This window comes from Nannobrachium achirus (assembly GCF_963921795.1).
Source record: "Nannobrachium achirus genome assembly, chromosome: 19".
Taxonomy (NCBI): domain Eukaryota; kingdom Metazoa; phylum Chordata; class Actinopteri; order Myctophiformes; family Myctophidae; genus Nannobrachium; species Nannobrachium achirus.
Genome location: NC_137826.1, coordinates 39,411,328 through 39,431,400, shown reverse-complemented (window position 1 = coordinate 39,431,400; position 20,073 = coordinate 39,411,328). Strand labels below are relative to the sequence as shown.

General features: G+C 42.1%; 2 protein-coding genes across 3 annotated transcripts in view; one reads left to right on the top strand and one right to left on the bottom strand.

The window, feature by feature from the left end:
• Positions 1–2,899: 2,899 nt before the first annotated feature.
• rfc3 (replication factor C (activator 1) 3) lies at positions 2,900–8,444 on the top strand. The gene is made up of 9 exons (XM_080748891.1): positions 2,900–3,068; positions 4,165–4,302; positions 4,648–4,715; positions 5,211–5,308; positions 5,428–5,609; positions 6,637–6,773; positions 7,078–7,176; positions 7,412–7,481; positions 7,889–8,444. The coding sequence occupies exons 1-9, from the start codon at positions 2,982–2,984 to the stop codon at positions 8,078–8,080; spliced, it is 1,071 nt and encodes a 356-aa protein (XP_080605017.1). The 5' UTR covers positions 2,900–2,981; the 3' UTR covers positions 8,081–8,444.
• A 1,252-nt stretch (positions 8,445–9,696) lies between these two features.
• The window catches only part of kl (klotho), a 28,846-nt gene continuing 18,469 nt past the window's right edge, over positions 9,697–20,073 (bottom strand). Inside the window, exons 10-16 of one of the 2 annotated variants that reach the window (XM_080748889.1) lie at positions 19,849–20,044; positions 18,882–19,060; positions 18,210–18,317; positions 16,322–16,433; positions 15,181–15,307; positions 11,326–11,458; positions 9,697–10,416 (exon numbers count right to left, since the gene is read on the bottom strand). In XM_080748889.1, coding sequence (XP_080605015.1) covers positions 10,212–10,416; positions 11,326–11,458; positions 15,181–15,307; positions 16,322–16,433; positions 18,210–18,317; positions 18,882–19,060; positions 19,849–20,044 — 1,060 coding nt within the window. In that variant the 3' untranslated portion in view covers positions 9,697–10,211. Of the gene's footprint in view, positions 10,417–11,325; positions 11,459–15,067; positions 15,087–15,131; positions 15,308–16,321; positions 16,434–18,209; positions 18,318–18,881; positions 19,061–19,848; positions 20,045–20,073 lie in introns of those variants that run through there. The other variant, XM_080748890.1, reaches the window with a different exon arrangement.

The window sequence follows — 20,073 nt, the reverse complement described above, 5'->3', positions numbered from 1 at the left end:
TTGTTTAATGACCTTATCGGTCAGTTTTATCTGGACTTCTCATAAACATCAATTTGCAAGGCAGATAGATGTTAATTTGTTAAAATGAATTATCTACAATCCTGTCGAGTAAATCAAGAATACTGTCTAATTCACACTATTATATCTCTGAGCAGACTCTATTATGTATGGACTATGGAGTGTTGTTGTTGTTTTTGGAGAGTTTTGCAGCTCTTTCACATTTGGGAACTTTTAGATTAAAATAACTAGGCTAAGGGTTTTACAAACTGAATTTCAGGTCATAGCTCTTTGCATCTCTCTTTCTCTTTCTCTCCCACTCATTCTTCAGCCTCTGCCCTACATAGAGGCACATTAATTCAGTGTAGATGTATATTTCAACACTGGGCTCCCTGCGCCACACAGCTTGCTCCAACACGCTGAACCCATATAACATTCCTCTCACCAAACACCAGAGCTGGAAGAAAGTACTCGGTATCTTTGACTTCAGAGGTGTAATTTCAGAAAGACATGTTTGACTTCATCTGCAAAGTGCAGTGGAGTAAAAAGTAAATTTCCCTCTGAAATGTAGTGCAGTAGATCATGTATAAAGTATAGGGTGACCAGACGTCCCGTTTTACCCGGGACAGTCCCGTTTTCAAGCTGCGTGTCCCGGTGTCCCGACAAATATCTTTAAAACACTAATATGTCCCGGTTTTCAACATTCACTACAAACTTGTCCCGGTTTTCGCCAGAATTAAAATAATAGTAGCTGTTTTCAGTGGTTGCATAGACATTTATCATGTTCTTTTCATGAAAACATGCTCACCTAACCAATCAGAAAAAAGGAACAAATTCATTGCGTGTCTGAATTCAATGCTGAGGCTGTTTGTCAATCACTCACTGCCTGTTTGCAACCCTGGGGTGCGTGTTTGCGCGTGCACGAACGTTAGAGAATGGGCACGCGCGTGCGCGGTAACGTGCGCATTGCTTTTAGGGTCCCAGTTTTAGGCAACAGTGTTTTGCGTCCCGGTTTGAGTGGCTGAAAATATGGTCACCCTAATAAAGTAGCATGAACAATTAAATACTAAAGTACAAGTAACCTCTGAATTGTACTTAAAGCAGCACTATTACCTTCTTTTTTTAAATCAATACAATGTAATGTGCAATCTGTATACAATTGGGGTGGTTGTATGTTGTCTCCCTGCTCTTCTATTGAGACATTTAGATTGTGTCAAAGGTCAGGTCTCACCTATAGAGACAGGATCTGACACACATTTTGACCTGATGGTCAAGATTCAATTATTACGCCCTGTCTCTATTAGCTCAATGGTAAAAATGTCAGCACTTGCGTGCAGGAAGCCGGGTTCAAATCCGGGGTAGAAGAGGAAAGTTACATAGGGCAGCTTTAAGTCCAGTATTTGAACGTACTTACGTTAGTAGATACAGTACATTCCGCCTCTGCCAAACACAACCAAAGAGCAGCTATGGGAGAAATGGGACGAGATAAAGAACAAGGAGAGATCAACAGACAAACAATAAAGCATAGTCATAATAAAACTGTTGAAATGCCAGCTGAGGCCTTGTGAGCCAGCTATCTTGATCATGTGTGCACAACACGTAGATATGAATGAGAAAGACAACAGAACTTTGTTATGATATTAAACACATTACAGACCCAGTAGAGAGACATACTGTACTTTTTTACAGAATGTTGTTTTTGTTTCATCACAGGGCTCACTGTGTGAGAGGCAGCCTAGATCAGTGGTTCTCACAAAACAAAGCAAATATATCCTGGGTTCCTGAGGCTATACAATAGCCTACATACAGTAAAACACAGTAGTAAAATACCTAGCTAATAGGCCTACTATACATTCATCAAGTAGTAGGAATAAACATAGAAGGTGTGGTCTACATTGCTACTATAGGTTCCATTCCAGGCGGTAAACATGGGGGGCAAAATGTGTTAATACAGCATCACAATAATTGCAGCCACTTTATTTTTGCCTATTGCCTATTAGCAGATATGCAAGCTCACAGTGAGTGCTGCACTGCAAGCTTGAGAACATTTTTGAAAAGAAAAAGTGTACAATCTTCTCTTCTGGGGGTCCCATGGTAGGCTGGTAGACTACCACAAAACATTTTCAGATGGGGTCAAAAGGCAAATGTGTGTATTTTGGAGTCAAGTTGGCACGAAAAAAGGACTACTGTGAAAGGAACATGACATTTCGAATGAACCTACCTCTTCCATATGAAGTGGTCTATCTGTCCATTATTACCACAGCTGAATGCCGACTTTGTTGATTGACTGACTCATAAAAACGGATTGACTGCACTGCTCTGAGAGAGCGAAAACATTACGCACTTTTTGTCGGTGGGAAAACATTAAAACCTTTGACGAAGGGTATAATTTATTAAATCATGTAATTAAATATAAAAATAAGAAACAAATCTAAGGTTTTATGGCTTAAAAGAATTGGTATAAATATTTTTGTAAAAGTCTATGGGGAAAATGAAAGGCCGATTTTTGCCGATAATGGTTTTATTTCTCCACTGTTGAAGGTGAAACAACTCCATTCATGCCCGCTTGGTGGCGCTATGCACCACCAAACAACCAACCGTTGGTTACGCGGCTGTTTGGTGGTGCATGGCGCCACCAAGTGGGCATGAAGAGAATAGAGACTCATGTTAACCTCGCTTCACCAGACTTTCCACCTTGAGCTAATATTGAATTATTATTGTTTTTAATTTTTTCTATTTTTTACAGTATTGTGACTGCTTTTTGCCTTGTTCGCTCTGGTAGTTTGTCATGTTTTTAAAAAGAAACACAGAACGCTATATTACATACATTACGTTTGTCCCTCCGTTCTCTCCGTACTCCAGAGCACAGGAAAGGGAAGCAGCAGCGCGGGTTGTCAAACGTTTCGCGGGAGTTTCTGTTTACAAGTGGTTTTCTCATCTAAAATAATCATTCATATTAAAGCATTTATATTTGTGCCGTCGCGATGAGTTTGTGGGTTGATAAGTACAGGCCGACCTCTCTGGGGAAACTAGATTATCACAAAGAACAAGCAGTTCAGCTCAAGAACCTGGTAAGAGAAACGTGTTAGCATGTTATTATAGCAGTTCTACTAGGCTTGCATTACACCAGTGGTTTAACCATTTTCACATCAAGGTCCATTCATTTATTCAGCATCTGATCTGATCTGATCTGAGCCACGTACGGACCACCATTTGTTAAATAATCTCTCCGCTGCTATCATTGATAATCAATTAATCATCATCCTCGTTATACTTTTTTCTTTTGGGTGGTTGTGGCAACCATTTTAGTCCATAAACAAAAAGCAAAGGGCTCGCTGCTCGGACACTGACACTGAAGGATGAAAACTGAGTCTCTTTCGATGCAAAAACAAATTCTTTGCTGTTTACTTACAAAAGTGTGCAAAGGGTGACATGCTGAAAATAAAGAGACACAGAGAGTGGACGTTTCAGTCCTGAGATCATCATCAACACATAGTTGGCTAGAAGTAGGCAGTCAGCCTATTTGAAAGGCACAGAGAGAGTGTCAACAATCAGCCCATTACCACTGTTGGAGCCTGCAGGAAAAGAACACTATAAAAGACATACACAACCCATACAGAAAACCAACAAGGAACTAAAAAGGTGCAATTCTGGGAAAATGCAAGTGTGGTTGCACTGACGCAAGTCACGACTTGTGTGGAATACACTGGGAACTGAATTCCATCTTACCATTTATATTGACAACAGTGTGTGAAGCAGGACCAACAGCTTCACGTTTATATAACCTATATATAGCAACACCAATATTGTCAAATCACTCTTAAAGAAGAGACAATCTTAGTAAGTTATCTACACAACTTTAGATAGATACATTGCAATAATAACACTTCACAAGTATAGAAAGAAAGAGACAAATCTTCATTTGGTTACATTTGTACACTCAGTCACTCACAGTTTCAAATGGATAAATGAACATGTTTACACCATGTTTACGATGTCTCCTTTGAGTAGGGTGGGTTGTGTTAGCCTAGCTGCAGCTAGACATCCCCACACATGTTAAAACAAGGAGTTAGCTGCATTAGTATATAGGCTGGCCCCAGCTAGGGTTGTGTGTATCCGGGCTGTGCTGCTGCTCTAGTCATGATGGTGGTTTGTGTGATTTTTCAGGTCCAATGTGGAGACTTCCCACACCTGCTGATCTACGGTCCTCCCGGCGCCGGCAAGAAGACGCGCATCATGTGCCTGCTGAGGGAGCTGTACGGAGCCGGGGTGGAGAAGCTCCGTATCGAACACCAGACCATCGTGGTAAGATGATTTTTTTTTCTTTTTTTGTAAAACAACCATATCGTCACTGTTGTGCAGAAACCTTGTATCTCCAATTTTAAAATGTGTGTTTTTTTTCTTGAAGTAAAGCCCCTCTTCATCATACAAGACTGCCGCACAAAACTAGTGAAAATAGCAGATCTACTAGCACACAACGCCTTGCGGTGTGAGGGTGTGTGTGCGCTTGTAGATCACTAGTTTAAAAAAAAAAGATAAATACAAAACAAACGGTTTTGGACATACAGGGTTTCCACCCGACGACGACGATATGAAGCCTGTTTTGTTGTTAAGGTGCCATATCACTAAACCTTTATTACTATTCTACAGGCTCCATCAAAGAAGAAGATAGAGATCAATACTATAGCCAGCAACTACCACCTGGAGGTCAATGCCAGGTAAGCAACGGGAGAAGAGAACAACACCCTAATAAACAATGTCTTTCTGTCATATATATTACAGTTGGCAGATTTACACACATCTATTTTGGCACTACAGCCAACATTGTTCCTACTGCCAAGTTGGTTTGTAATGAGGACCAGACCAATAATAAAGATGATGAATGGCATTTTTATAGCACCTTTCTAAGCAATTTGCAAACTCAAAGGGCTTTACAATGGTCCATTCATTCATACATTGGGAAGTGAAGCGGCGAACAGTCAAACATGTGGGAAGTCCTCACTTCCCACATTCACACACCAATGGTGGCAAGTTCTGGCAAGCTAACACGGACCGACTCAGTGGAGGCAATGTGGGGTTCAGTGTCTTGCCCAGGGACATGTGGACAGGAGGAGCCAGGATTCGAAACCGCCGACCTGCTCTACCTCCTGAGCCACAGCCACCACTACTTGTATTAAATATATGCATTATGTATACATTTGTGTTTGCTTCAGTGATGCAGGGAACCAGGACCGTGTGGTGATTCAGGAGCTTATCAAGACGGTGGCCCAGTCTCAACAGATCCAGTCCAGCACACAGAGAGAGTTCAAAGGTAAAAAAAAACAACCTGAAAAACATCCATTTGGCCTATGATTTCATGCCCTATCAGCCTTAATGGTACTGCTCAAACATACTATATTTGGTGTGTCTCCTATCTGCTGCGTCCCTCAGTGGTGCTGCTGACGGAGGTGGACCGGCTGACCAAAGACGCGCAGCACGCCCTGCGTCGCACCATGGAGAAGTACATGTCCACCTGCCGCCTCATCCTCTGCTGCAACTCCACCTCCAAGGTCATCGGCCCCATCAGGAGCCGCTGCCTGGGCATCCGGGTTCCTCTGCCCAGCACAGAGGAGGTATAGTAATGCTTCCTATAGTCCCTCCTATGGCAGGAGGGACTGGAATGCTTCTTGGGATTAGGGCTGTCACGATATGACCTTTTACATGACGATTAATTGTCACTCAAATAATTGGCGATTAACGATTTAATTGTGTTTTTGTCGTTGATAATTACATTTCTGTTTGGCTTTTAGGCTTTGAAGTTGTACATGGTAGATATGACACATAACCTAAATATACAAAGAAATTACTGACATATTTGACAACTTACTTAAAAAAATAACTTTGATAGTGGAAATAGCCGATCTACAAGCTCACAACGCGTCGCGATGCGACGCGTTGTGAGCTTGTAGATCTGCTATTCTGCTATTTGCTATCTGCTATTTTTCAACATTCACGATTATGACGATTATGACAAAATAATTGCGATAATGTCAAATAATCACGATTAGACGATTATGTAATAATTGTGACAGCCCTACATGGGACCACAGTACAATGGGGGACTCTGAATTGGCATAAAAAAAAAGATAATTCCAAAACAAATTGCCCTAGGGAAAATTACAATGCAACGTACCTTGTGCCCAAAATGCATCACGTTGTGAGCTTGTAGATCTGCTAACATTTATGCGCTTGACCCCATCATACTGTATGACGAAAAAATCTGCCTTTCGGGAGATGGGGAAAGAATAGTTTTCCTTGGTTGGTTGAGTAAATGAAATGTTGATAATTATGAGAAGTTAATAATTAATCAATGTGCTGTTTAGTGTCCAACAGTAGATTTTCTTTTTTTTTAGAGCCTAGAGCCTGAAATGAATTATTGCTTAATCAGTTTTCCCCACGCATGAAGGGTTTAAAAAGTTGCATTGTCTGCTTCCTTATAATTTAGGCGTTTTAGCAGACACTCTTATCGTTCAGAGTAAATGCCATGAACCCTTAGGCAACAAATGCCATTATGAACGAAGACTCTTAGATCAAGTTTAACACGAACACGTGTTATTTGGGGTCCCGGACAGACAGTCACCATTGTGTTTCTCCTACCAGGTGTGCAGTGTTCTGAGCACGGTGTGTAAGAAGGAGGGTCTCCTCCTGCCTCCTGAGCTGGCCAAGCAGATCTGTGACAAGTCTGGCCGGAACCTGCGTAAAGCCCTGCTCATGGCTGAAGCCTGCAGGGTGCAGCAGTGAGTACTGGCAACATCTCATGCTTATTGTGGTGACTTGACAAAAGTTTAGCACAAGAAAGAAATCATAAAGTGACATTAAAATGAGGTAATATCTCAAGTACATTTGAATATGTTTAACATTTTGGTGTATGATGTTTTCATGAAGCACCACTAAACCAATTATTCGATTACTAAAATGTAATTATTTTCTGTCAATGGATTAATCATTAATTCCACCTTATCTATTCAATCCTCGTCAAACTCAAAATCTCCTGATGCCTCTTTTCTGCTCTGACCTCGTTGCCTCTCCCCCCTGCCGCAGGTACCCGTTCTCCGCTGACCAGGAGGTCCCAGAGACGGACTGGGAGGTGTACCTCAGGGAAACGTCCAACGCCATCGTCAGCCAGCAGAGCCCTCAGAGGTAGGGGTGTGAGCACCGTACCTCATGTCACGGGACAGTCCCCAAAATGGGACATTTGTCCCCTGTCCTGCATGAACAGAACAATGTCCCGCAAGTCAATGACCATTGTTCCTTTAAACGCCTCGCTGTAATAACCGTCTTTAAAGAGAAAGATAAAATAATAAACAGAGAGAGGTCTGCACTTTAAATTCAAGGCATGAAAATGTGTGATAATCACTGCTTTAATCTCTCTCAGGTTACTAGAGGTCCGAGGAAGACTCTACGAGCTCCTGACTCACTGCATCCCTCCTGATGTCATCATGAAGGTACGCTGCTGTGACAAGTCGATACTAAACCAAGCTCAGTGGCATGCATTTGTGTAATTGTTGCAGTTCTGCCACTTAAGCCTTATATCGTTGCTGTCGGGCTGAAATGTTTTGTGTCTAGGTGAGACGTGACCTTTTGACACAATCTAATCTAAAGGTCTCAATAGAAGAGCATGGAGACAAAATACAACCACCCTAATTATTGTATAAGTTATATTGTATTATACATTTTATTATATTGTATTATACATTTTATTAATTAAACAAGTTACATAGTGTAGTGCTGCTTTAAGCATTTACTTTGTCCAACACCGGTAGAATGCTTACTTATCACTTATATTTAATATTCAAATTGTTAAGACGATAACAAATAATAATGTGTGCTCCCAATGTTGTCTGCTGTCCAGGGTCTGGTCACAGAGCTGCTGAGTAACTGTGACGGTCAGCTGAAGACGGAGGTGGCCCACATGGCAGCCTACTACGAGCACAGACTGCAGCTGGGCAACAAGGCCATCTACCACCTGGAGGCCTTCGTGGCCAAGTTCATGGCCATCTACAAGAAGTTCATGGAGGACGGCATGGACGCCATGATGTTCTGATTGAACTCACAGGGACTTGGGAACAAGACGAAGCACCCGTTTTCCCTGGCTGAACGCAGTGCTGGGCTGTAACACTAACAGGAGCACTTAGACCATTTCACCCCCAATTTGTCGTCATGACAATTAGAGCACCCAAGTCTGACATCACTGACATCATCAAACTGCTATTGGAATTCACATAGGCACATTTTAGATTGCGTCATATACAGTAAGAACTGTTCCAACCATATACAAATAAATTGTATTCATATGAAGCTTCAACTGAAGGTGAAAAAGTACTAATTCACCGACCGCCGGTGAGGAGCCCCCACCAGGAGGTGGTAATTCTAGAGAGCCTCTGTCCTACTCCTCACACCCAACACTCCCTGCTGACAGGTGCCGTCCCCCGTAGGAGTACTCTCCGCCCAGCTTCCCTCCTCCGAGGGCCAACTGAGATCAGTGCTACAACAAGACTTGACATAAGATGATCTATGTTTCTGATTTGGCTTTGTTTTCTATAAAAGTTTCGATTACACAATGCAAACTGTACATCTCATGTCTTTATTGACAGGTAACAAACTCCTGAATGACAGATTATGGAGGAAGAAAATATGTTTTCTGTGAATGATTAACCCTTATATTGTTGAAGGATTCAATGATTCGTGCTATCTTGAAGGTTTCCTATTAATTAAAATACATATGTATTGTCCAGCACTAGACTCAAAACGCAACACAACACAGAAGATGATTCAGTAATGAATGCCCAGTGCCTAAATGTTCGTCTGTTCTACACAATGTAGCTGTGACGTAATCGCTGTTAGTTGTATGACGCGCTCCTCCACGTTGTTTAATAAAGACTTTTGCAGGATATTGTGTAAATTACTTCCAGGGAAGTAATTTACAGTTCTATTACTATAGATTCTGACCACTCAAAATGCACATAGGAATGCCAACATGATCAGGTAAATTTAGAAACTAATGTTTTGTCTACAAATATCAGGAATCCTGTTAAATTCATTCACTAATACAGTGTATAAAGGTTCTGCATCAAAATATTTGAACTATTAACATTTGTATTCACAATCACAATATATATATCTATATATATTCTATATATATCTATTGTAGTTCACAACTTTCTGCAACCAACTGTACTTTTGTTTTGTGAGAGTTGGTTATCTTTCCCGTCTCCAGCTTTAATAAACGGAAGATACATGTTCAGGTGGGTTGCCAATCAGGAGAGGGTAGGGTACCCATTTATCAGCTTAAATTTGTCACTTACAAATTCAAATTGCACTTGTTTATATACTGTATCTTGTACAAGTCCTCTCTCCTGATTAAAGTGCTGGAGACGGGGAAAACCAAACCCCTGTTACTGAACAAACACTAGTCTATAGCAATGATTACTATCAGTATAGATCTATTTAACACATTTTATCAAAACAAATATCACCACCTGCACCGTAAACTACTACTACAAAACAATATGAAACCGATACAATTGTGTGCATCATCTGACACTTAATAGGATACGGAGCAGATGAGAAAAAAGTAAGACAAATACATGGCTAATAAAAACTGGATTAGTGAAACAGGGCTTTGCAGTTACAGTATTGGAGAAAGCCATATTAAAGATGTTTTGTTTAGTGCGGTTGTGAAGTATTAATGTGCAAAAAACATGCATGAACCTTACAACGTAGGGTTAGGGTTATCAGCTGTGGTGTAAAGTACCATTTTGAGGTATTATTTTTTTCCTTTCCATTTTTCTATATTTTTACTTCTACTCCACTACATCTCAGAGGAAAGTATTGTACTTTTACTCCACTACAATTATTTTAAAACTTTAGTAATTAGTTACTTTGTAGATACATATACATTTCGGCCATTTAAGAATAGATCGTCTATTTTCAAAAGATTCTTTTACATTTGATATATTGGAAAACCTGTGAAATGGGACATTTGGCATAACAAGCACTTTCTACTTTTGGTGCTTTAAGTACACTTTGATACCAATAATGGTGTACTTTCACTCAAGTAAATATTGCATTTCCAGACTTTTACTTGTAGCAGAGTACTTCCACATTGCAGTATTGATACCTTTACTTAATAAGTAAAACATGTGAGTACTTTTCCCCCACCACTGGTTGGGTTGTCAGTAACAGTCCTTCTTGTTCCTCTGGGCTGCGTAGTAAATGATGAAGCCCAGGGTGATGAGGAAGGCGGTGGCCACCAGCGTCAGGAAGGCCACCACGGACCTCTTGTACAGGACGTGGCAGCCCTGGCAGGGCTGGGGCACGCGGGGACACTGCTGGGACGGCGTCCCCTCCAGGGGGAAGCCGTTGTGCTGGATGATGTTCCTGTAATAGACAGTTGGTGGGGATTTGAAATAATATTACGCTGACGATTAATTAAGTCATCGTACAGATATGAGTGTGATTAATGATTATAGCATTGGAACTAGGTTGGGTATCGTCAGCGATACTTTTAATGGTATCGATCGCATGACGTCGATACTATCGAGTATCGGTTCAGGTAAAAACGAACGATACCTTGTTTCGATACTCTTGAACACACCCTGGTCGGTCACATCTGTAACAGTTGGGCTACTGAAAGTTTAATGACTGCTTTAGTAGGCTACACTCATTAGCCTACTGTGAAAATAGCTGACAATAGCCTATAATGTTTATTATTATGATGATTCTCCAACGTCTATACTAAAAAAGCTGAATAACTGGCTTATTAACCTATTGTGGCGTGTAAAATAGCCCACAGAAAAAGGCAAATAATAATTAAAATAATAATAATAAATAAAAAGTATCGAAAATGGTATCGAAAAAGGTATCGTATCAATTCCCAGGTATCGAAAAAAGTATCGTATCGATTCAAAGGTGAACGATACCCATCCCTAATTGGAACACTGGAACATGTGAATCAAAATGTTTGTTTCTGTTTGCCATTTAGGCATTGTAAAAAGATTATTGCAGTGGGCAGATATGACCATTAACCGCTACTTATAGATTCTTACAGATGAATGGAAACGATTTTGACGATGATGCAAAAAAATTACAGGGATCTCAGATCTACAAGCTCAAAACGTGTCGCTTAGCGCCGCTAAGTTTGTGGATCTGCTACTTTTGATACGTTTGTGTGACACTGTAGGATGATCAAGTAGCAGCATTAATTTTACGAAAAAAACATAAAAAGTCAAGATATGGAGATTCCCCAACAGAAACTAATTATAGCGACTGCTATATTATTATAGCGACCTGTAGTTGGACAGCGAGTCCTTGACGATGACCTCGTCCTGGACGTGTCCGTACAGGCCGAAGCCGGGGTCCCGCTGGTCACTGAGGGCGTAGGTGAAGTATCCCTTCAGGTTGACGCCGTCCTTGATGTACGCTGTGGGGGAGAGACATGACATGAAAGATGATGGTTAAAGGAAGATAGGCCATCCCAATTCACCCTTTGTTAGCCTTCTGGTTGGTCCCTGACTGACCAACCAGCAGGCTCTATCTGCCTTGTCCCGCCCTGGTTCCGCCTTTTCTATGTTGAATTAGCTAAAACATAATTTTTGGAGATATAAAAACACTTAAAAACAGTGGAGTGTCCCACCAAGTGTCCCACCTAGACAAAGCAACCAATGGGTGTGAAGAGGAGCGGGACAACGGGCGGGACTTGACAAAGGGTGAATTGTAACCACTACAAGGGAAATGGTATACAAATGGCAAACTACGGTATATGGTCTCCTGAGTGGCCGCAGAGACAGCAGATCTCCCGAAGGTATTATGTTTACTGGTGCTATAGTTCCCACGAGTGTGTTGCTGGGACGGAGTTAGGTCAATAATAAAGTAGATTTTCTCCTGAAGTGTCTCTCTGAAAATAAGGTGTTTTGTATTTACTGTAAGTGTCAAAATGTTCTGAAAATTGTGTGGCTTGTGGCGATTGAGTCCACTGAACTAAATTTTTGTTCAGTGACCATGGGGCTAAAGAAGCACCATAAGAAGCACCATATATGACAGGGAAGCACCATAGGAAGCACCATAGAAGACACAAGTCAGGTAAGAAACTAAACTAAAACTAAGCCTTTTTCACAAAATAAACACTGACCTAATCTAGCAAACCCACTTTAAAGAGGCGGTGCCATAGTTTTGTTCTTTTGTGTTGAGGTTGACAGTACTTCATTAGACCCCCTGTTCTTACGAGCAATTATGTATTCCCTTTGTATTTTGTATTTCTACCTGGAGGCTGACACCTTGTGGGTCAAAAGTGCCGATCCAAAAACTGTGATTAAATGACATTATATAATCATCCCCTCCCCTTTTACCATTCACCCAACACTGTGGGTGTGGCTAACTTCAGCTGGATCACCACCCACCTGAACAACCAGGCATACTTAATGAACTGGTGGGTGTGGCCACATAAAAACCTAATGTTAACTCTTTCTGTACACTCTTATGGAAAAAAAATCCTCCTCCTAGTATAATCATAATACCTGATAATCATGTTTTTTTGGAGGAAATACATCATGGCACTGCATCTTTAAAAAGAATTAAAACCAACAGAAATTGAAAACATGAAGTCAAAATAGAATATAATATAAAACAAATGAAAGAACATTCAGAACTAATTTATAATAGCATTTACTTTGTATTCTGTACATACTGTATACAGTAGATGTAGTACACCATAGCATACTCACATGTCATGACCTTGTCACGGTCATTGCTGAGCAGTTGTTGTTGAATAATAAACTCGACAAGGACAGGCTTGTGTACAGCGAGTAACCTCGACTAGAAAAACAGGTCTCTCTCTCTCTCTGTGTGTGTGTGTGTGTGTGTGTGTGTGTGTGTGTGTGTGTGTGTGTGTGTGTGTGTGTGTGTGTGTGTGTGCGCTCTCTCAGCTGACCACTTTTTTGGGGTCAGTGAGCTGAATCCCCGTCTAATAATTAACTGTTCTAAAAGCTGTGGTCAAGATGAGAACTTGTACAGGAATGTTTACCTCCTCCTACCTTTGGCTTTAATGCCAGATTTCTTAAATATCGCACAGATCATGTGGCGTGCATCATCAGCTCGTTCACAGCTTAAAAAAACAAACAAAATGTAAACAGCCATTCATTCATTTAGCCGTCAAATACAGCAATGGAGCGGCCGCTGGTGATTGACCGGCGGTAAACGGTAGTAGTAGGGCACATAAGTAAATAATAATAATAATAATAATAAAACACTTTTCTTAAATAGATTTTTGAATCGTGACATGCCTAATTTGGCATCATTCAGTGATGATTTGGGGTGCTATCAATGGCATCATTCAGTGATGATTTGGGGTGCTATCTAAGGCATCATTCAGTGATGATTTGGGGTGCTATCTATGGTATCAGTGATGATTTGGGTTAGGGTGTGACCAAATCATCACAACTTTGACTTCAGCTACATCTCAGAGGTGAATGTTGTTTTCTTACTTTTATTCCACTACTATTATTTGAAAACAGCTTGTAGATCTGCTACTTTTAAAATATATTTTGTAATATATTTGAAACTTTATTTCTTTTTTTAAAGTCCCCTTCATAACCACATATGGAGATCAGTATATGCCCATACATGGGCAAGCCTCCTTTTGTGTTCATATATGGAGCCGGGTGATTTGTTTGCGCCTGATGCCGTGACGACACAACCAATACATTTGATTTTTTTTTTTTCTTTTGCATTCCTTTTCCTTGTCCCCTTCATGCCCATATATGGAGATCAGTATATGCCCTTAGATGGTGAAAAACCTCCTTTTGTGCCCATATATGGAGCAGAGTGATTTGTTTGCGCCCGATGCGGTGACAATACAGCCTATTTTAACATAGGATGTGAATTTTTTATTAAATAATTTATTGCTGGGATTTTATTTTTTAAGTTGGAGGGTATGTTCCCTCTGTCCCCACGAAGACCAGCATACATGTTGACAGGAGAGATGATCAGGGAAGCAGAGTTTCTACCACCATCATTAAAACAGGGACTGAAGTATGGATAGAGTTTCTCAGGGAAGGTGCAGCCAGTGAAAGAGTAGAGATGAACTCTGGCCTCCACATCATAAAAGGAGACCAGACCCTCCACATAATCCACAAACACTCCCACATTCTGGAGCTCCTCTCTTACATGGAGGAGGACAGAAGAGTCAGCATTAGCCTTGTACTTTCCATTCCATAACTTTATAGTCCAGTAACCATTGTTGGGGGTCGCTGGGATCTCTGCCTTCCTGTTGATGGACTCTCTGGACACTCCTATACCCCAGACAGTGTTCCCATTAACCTGAACCTCGTAGTAAAACCTTCCTGAGGAGAAGCTTTGTTTTCCTAAGACACAGAGACGAGAGAATCTCGCTGTGTTGTTTGGGACATTCTTCCTTATGTCTCCATGACTCACTTGTTTTCCATCCTCAGACAGGGATGTGCTGTATCAGGGTCCAGAGTCACATCCACTGCATGTTGCTGGATGATCCTCAGCTCAACATCACACAGCTTCTTCTTTATCTCTTGACTGATAGTCTTCTTCCGTCAATGTTATGTCCATACTGTGGACACCCCTGATTTCATCTGTATATGCCCATATATGGGCATGCCCTCTTTAGTGCCCATATGTGGGCCTGACTGATTTATTTCCTGATGCCACCTATGACCACACTTTGAGGTTAAATGGTAAATGGTGCATTTAAATAGCTCCTTCATCCAAGGTGCTTTACAATGATTCGCCTTAACAATGATAGTGCATTACATTCACCTTTACAATGATAGCACATTGCATGAATAAACCTGAATAATGATGACATCCTTAATACCAAATCACATACAGCATATATTAATATTGTTGTTGTCGGGTAGGAAATGTCCAAAACTGTTCATTTTGTATTTATCATTATAAAATTGATTTCAAAGAGTGAAACAGAAATAGGACCAAAATCATGACCACATGATTGTGTGTGTGTGTTTGCATGTTTCACCTTTGAGAGGCCTGTTGATATATTTGTACAGCTAGTAAACTCTCACCTTTCAGAGCCTCATTATGTAGTTGTACAGGTAATAAACTCTCACCTTTCAAAGCCTCGCTGATGTACAGCAGTTGTACAGGTGGTAAACTGACCTTTCAGAGCCTCATTGATGTAGTTGTACAGGTAGTAAACTCTCAGGCTGTCCTTGAAGCGGGCCGGGTCCTCCTCGGCACCGTTGGCCATCACATAGACGGGCACGTTGTTGTAGTGCTCCTTCACCTGAACACAAACCATGACACGTTTTAAACCTCCTTCACCTGAACACAAACCATGACACGTTTTAAACCTCCTTCACCTGAACACACTTACACACACCATGACACGTTTTAAACCTCCTTCACCTGAACACACACCATGACATGTTTTAAACCTCCTTCACCTAAACACACACCATGACATGTTTTAAACCTCCTTCACCTGAACACACACCATGACCTGTTTTAACCCTCCTTCACCTGAACATAAGACCATGGGGGTCCTTGAAATTAAAAAGGTTTTGAGAACCACTGTTGTAGTTCACTCAGGGATGGATTAACCCCCGGGAGGCGGGAGGGCCCCTGGCCGATAATTGCACTATAGTCGGGGGCGTTAGGGATATTTTGCGCTAATCAGTCTAAAAGTGCAACATTTTGCACAGATGTAGCTCAGGGCATGCTCTAATGATTTAGCTAGGGTGCCCGAGTCGGCGACCTTCAGGGTCGCCACAGTGGCCAAATCAAGTTGGGCTCCCATTGACTTTCTATACAGGAGGAAAATACCCAGAAAAACATTTTTTCTTCTGGGTATTTAAGTAGGATCTGAGGGGTCTAACTAGGGGTTTGTCATGATGCTGAATCCATTGCAAGCATTTGTTTTGCACAAAAAAAATTCCTTGGGCTAGAAATGGCCTCAGAAAATACATTCGGAAATATACATTACATTCGGAAATACGGCCGAATATACCGGCCGGCCGGCCGAATATACCGGCCGGCCGTGGCCGGACTTTGGCACTCGCACTCTCTCAGAAAGCACCTGTAGACAACAGAGGAGGGTCCCACACATTTGATATTTGATTAACATACTGTATATATACATTTAATTTGAGTAAATTGTCAATGACCACGCGGCCCAGTTCTCCCAAGGGCCCCTGAGAGCCAATGGCCCCTGGCAACGGCCCCACCGGCCCAATGGTTAATCCATCTCTGAGTTCACTTTATTATTGTGTGTATATTGTGGATGTGAGTGACTTCTCACCCAGTTGAGGGCCTTTCTCAGGCCCCAGGGGACCACAGGTCTGACTCTAGGGGACATTATCCACGTTGTGTCCATCATGATCTGGACCTCCAGTCTGGCTTTATACATGTACCTGCACAACGCAAATAAAATGCTTGCTTAAACCCAAGACGGAACAGCCTGATTTATACTATACTTTATCTAAATTACGCATTAGACATTTGAGGAGAAAAGGCTTGGGGTTAGGGTTAGATCAGTGGTTTTCAACCAGCGGTCCAGGGACCACCAGCGGTCCCTGAGGGGGTTCCAGGTGGGGTTCCAGGTGGTCCCCAGAAAAATTACGGAGAGTTGGTAACCAAATTGACCTTTATAGATCTTTAACTCTACTTAATTTACAAGAAGTCTACACAATTAGAGAATTGTTATTTTGATCAACGTTTGCCTTTCGATCAATGTTTTCCTGTCATCTCTCCTATGGCACCAACATCAATATGACATGGAATTGTGGACAAAATCTTATCCAACAACATATTCCAGGTTTTGGGGTCTGAGAGGCTAAATCTCATCAAATGGTGGTCTGTGGCTCAATAAATAATGGTCCTTGATATGAAAATGGTTGGAAACCACTGGGTTACAGGTAGCTTGGGTGCCAGCCTGTTCGCTCCGCTCCACGATTTTGTTTTGTCTCTTCGCATCACAATCTGGAAATGATTCAGTTGACTCGTATTTCAGGAAGCAAGTTGTGACATAGGTGTCGTCGTTGCTGATTGGATGTTGTTCCAACGAATCAGAGTAGGGGTTATCGTAGCAACGCCATCATAAACACACACAGCACACTGGTGTGTTTGACAGACATCACCAAAGACCAATCGGAAGCCACGGATGTGTGAATACCGCTTATATGTCCCACCTCCCCTTGGAGATAGGAGGCTTTCCAGGCTGTAGCCATGTTTCCATAAACTTATTCGAATTAGGGAAGCGAATTATTAGAAATATGCATTAAGACAAAGTGAATTTAGCATGTTTCCATTTGCGGGTGTCATTCGAATTAGCGACGGTCGCAAGAGTTGATCGGGCTGATTTTTTTCAGACCGAACCTGAGCACTGCACCGTCTGCACGTCTGACTGCTGTGACTCGGTCGCTGTCTAGTAGTGGGAAGAAGGGGTTATCAGTCATCATCATGGCCCCAAATAACTTTTAAATATATTACAATTGGCGACGAGTCTCTTACGAAATTGGCAAGAGTTCCTCTCAATACATAAAGCTACCGGTTCACCGGGAAAACCGTGGTCGCGTCGCTGCACAGTGCTCAATCTGCTCCTGCAAGTTTCAGCGTCCTCTGGAAGGTCAGGTGGCCGATCTGCAAGCTCACAACGCGGCGCGGAGACGTGGATGCGAGCTGCTGTGAGCTTGTAGATTGGGCACTTCAGGCACGCAACGCAACACTGTGTGATGAGGAAGGGTTAGCCACCGATGGCTTGACTCCGAGGGTTGAAAACGGGTGGAATTTACACACGGTCCGTGTCACTCCGTGTGTAACAAACAACCGGTTTGTTTTGTGGGCTAACGCTATACCATGGACATAAAGCGGCAGGGGAAATGGACCTAGAAGTCATAATCTATTTGCATTTATTGTCTGACCCGTTTCCATTCACTTATGCGCATTTAGTTTATTCGATAAAGGCTCAAAATCCTCCTCCTCCAAGCGGATAACTTTTTTTGCGGATAATGAAAGTTTATTCGCATTTTGAAGTATTTCCATAAAAACATTTTGCGAATAAGTCGTTAATGCGCAAAAAGTGGCTTTATGGAAACGCCACTTGTGATGCGGAGAGACAAAACAAACCGCGGAACGGAGCGAACAGGCTGGCACCCAGGCTAGGTTACAGGAGAGTGGTGGCCTCTTACGAGTCCTCCTTGGCGTGTGTCACCAGAACTGTGCTGAAGTGACTGATGGCAAAGAAGTCATATGTCCCTTTGACCAGCTGTCTGTCCTCCTCGTTGAACACCGGCAGGCTGTGGGCACCGCGCACGCACGCACGCACGCACGCACCACGCACGCACGCACGCACGCACGCACGCAGCACACACACACACACACACACACACACACACACACACACACACACACACACACACACACACACACACACACACACACACACACACACACACACACACACACACACACACACACACACACACACACACACACGTTAAAGGACGACATCAACCATTTTCAACAAATACAAAAACAAGGCTCTCAAAAAAACTATGACTAACTGAAACTGTATTGTGTGTTTACAATTACAAAACATTGTTTTGTGTGAAAATAACTGATCTACAAGCTTGTGAGCTTGCAGATGTGCAATTTCTTTTGAACGTTTCTAACCTCACCCGAGTCACCCCTGACTAACTAAAACTAACCCTAAACCTAAGCTTTGGTACACTCTCAAGAGTCCCTAAAATTAGGGACACATCAGCTGCATTGCTGATACCGATATTGTCAAATCACGACCGATATACAGGGCCAGAGTGGTCTATGGGTCGGGGCTACCAGAGAAGAAGTGATCTTCGTACTCTAGTGAGTTGAGCTGACGCAGCCAGCTCCTCATGCCCACAGGGTAGTCCCCGCTGCCGAAGACGGGCTCTGCGAACCAGCCCACGTGGAAGTCCAGGAACCTCTGGGCAGGCTGCACGTCCTCACGGCGGTACGAGAAGGCCGGCTCCACCCAGTCCATGTGCAGAGCCAGGGACACCTGGAGAACGCCAGTGAAAAGAGATATTGGAAACATGATGCATTATAATCTGCTGATAACAATGTATAATTATAGTTATAAGTACTCATAAATAATCATAACAATAATCACAACACATTATAAATAAATAATATGCTTATAAGACTGTATAATTACAGTTATAAGCAAGCACTCATAAGTACTCATAATGTGTTATAACAATAATCATATCACAGTCGTTTTAGAATGATAAACGATGTCATGAAATGGCTTTTTTTTGCAGCCTTTATTGTGAAAATCCTGGTCAAACAGAGGCTGGTTGTGTCTCAGAGGTTGTAACACCTTGACTAGTGTTGATTCTGTCGAATTAAAAAAAGAAAGAAAAAAACTAAGCTATGATGACTAAAACTAAGACTAAATATACTGTCAATTTCGTCAACAAATAAAAACGAGACTAAAATGTTAGGGAGGGACTAGTGGAGAAGAGATCCAGTAGAACTAAAAGTCATTTTATGTGTGGTTGCGCTCAGGTGTTACACTCTGAAAATAGCGTTGCAGTGCAATGAGATTGTGAGCTTGTAGATCGGCTATTTTCAGCATGTAACCAAGAGTAAAATCTGCCATCACGGGCGGCCTGCCAAAATACATTTTGTCGACTAAATCAACTATAGATTTAGTCGACTATCTTATACTAAACTAAAACATTTCAGATTACTAAAATATGACTAAACTAAATTAATTTGCATTCAAAAGACTATGACTAAAACGATATAAATATTTGCTGTACAAATCAACCCTGCTTGGCTGACCTGGCCTCCCTGCGTGCGTCTGAACTCTGTGTCGTAGGCGCGCCAGGCCAGGGCGTGGGCCCTGAGCATCTGGTGAGCCTCCTGGTAGCTGACCACCTCGTCGTTGGGCTCGTTCAGGGTGATCCACAGCTTGACCTGGGCCCCCAGCTCCCTGTAGCACAGCCTGGCGTAGGCTGCAAAGGCCTCTGGAGTCTCCCTGCATGTTGGAACAAGGCACATTACATT

Coding starts and splice junctions, on each gene's coding strand:
- rfc3 (XM_080748891.1), top strand. CDS start 2,982: ATGAGTTTGTGGGTTGATAAGTACAGGCCGACCTCTCTGGGGAAACTA. Junction 3,069..4,164: donor CAGTTCAGCTCAAGAACCTG/GTAAGAGAAACG, acceptor GTGATTTTTCAG/GTCCAATGTGGAGACTTCCC. Junction 6,774..7,077: donor GAAGCCTGCAGGGTGCAGCA/GTGAGTACTGGC, acceptor CCCCTGCCGCAG/GTACCCGTTCTCCGCTGACC.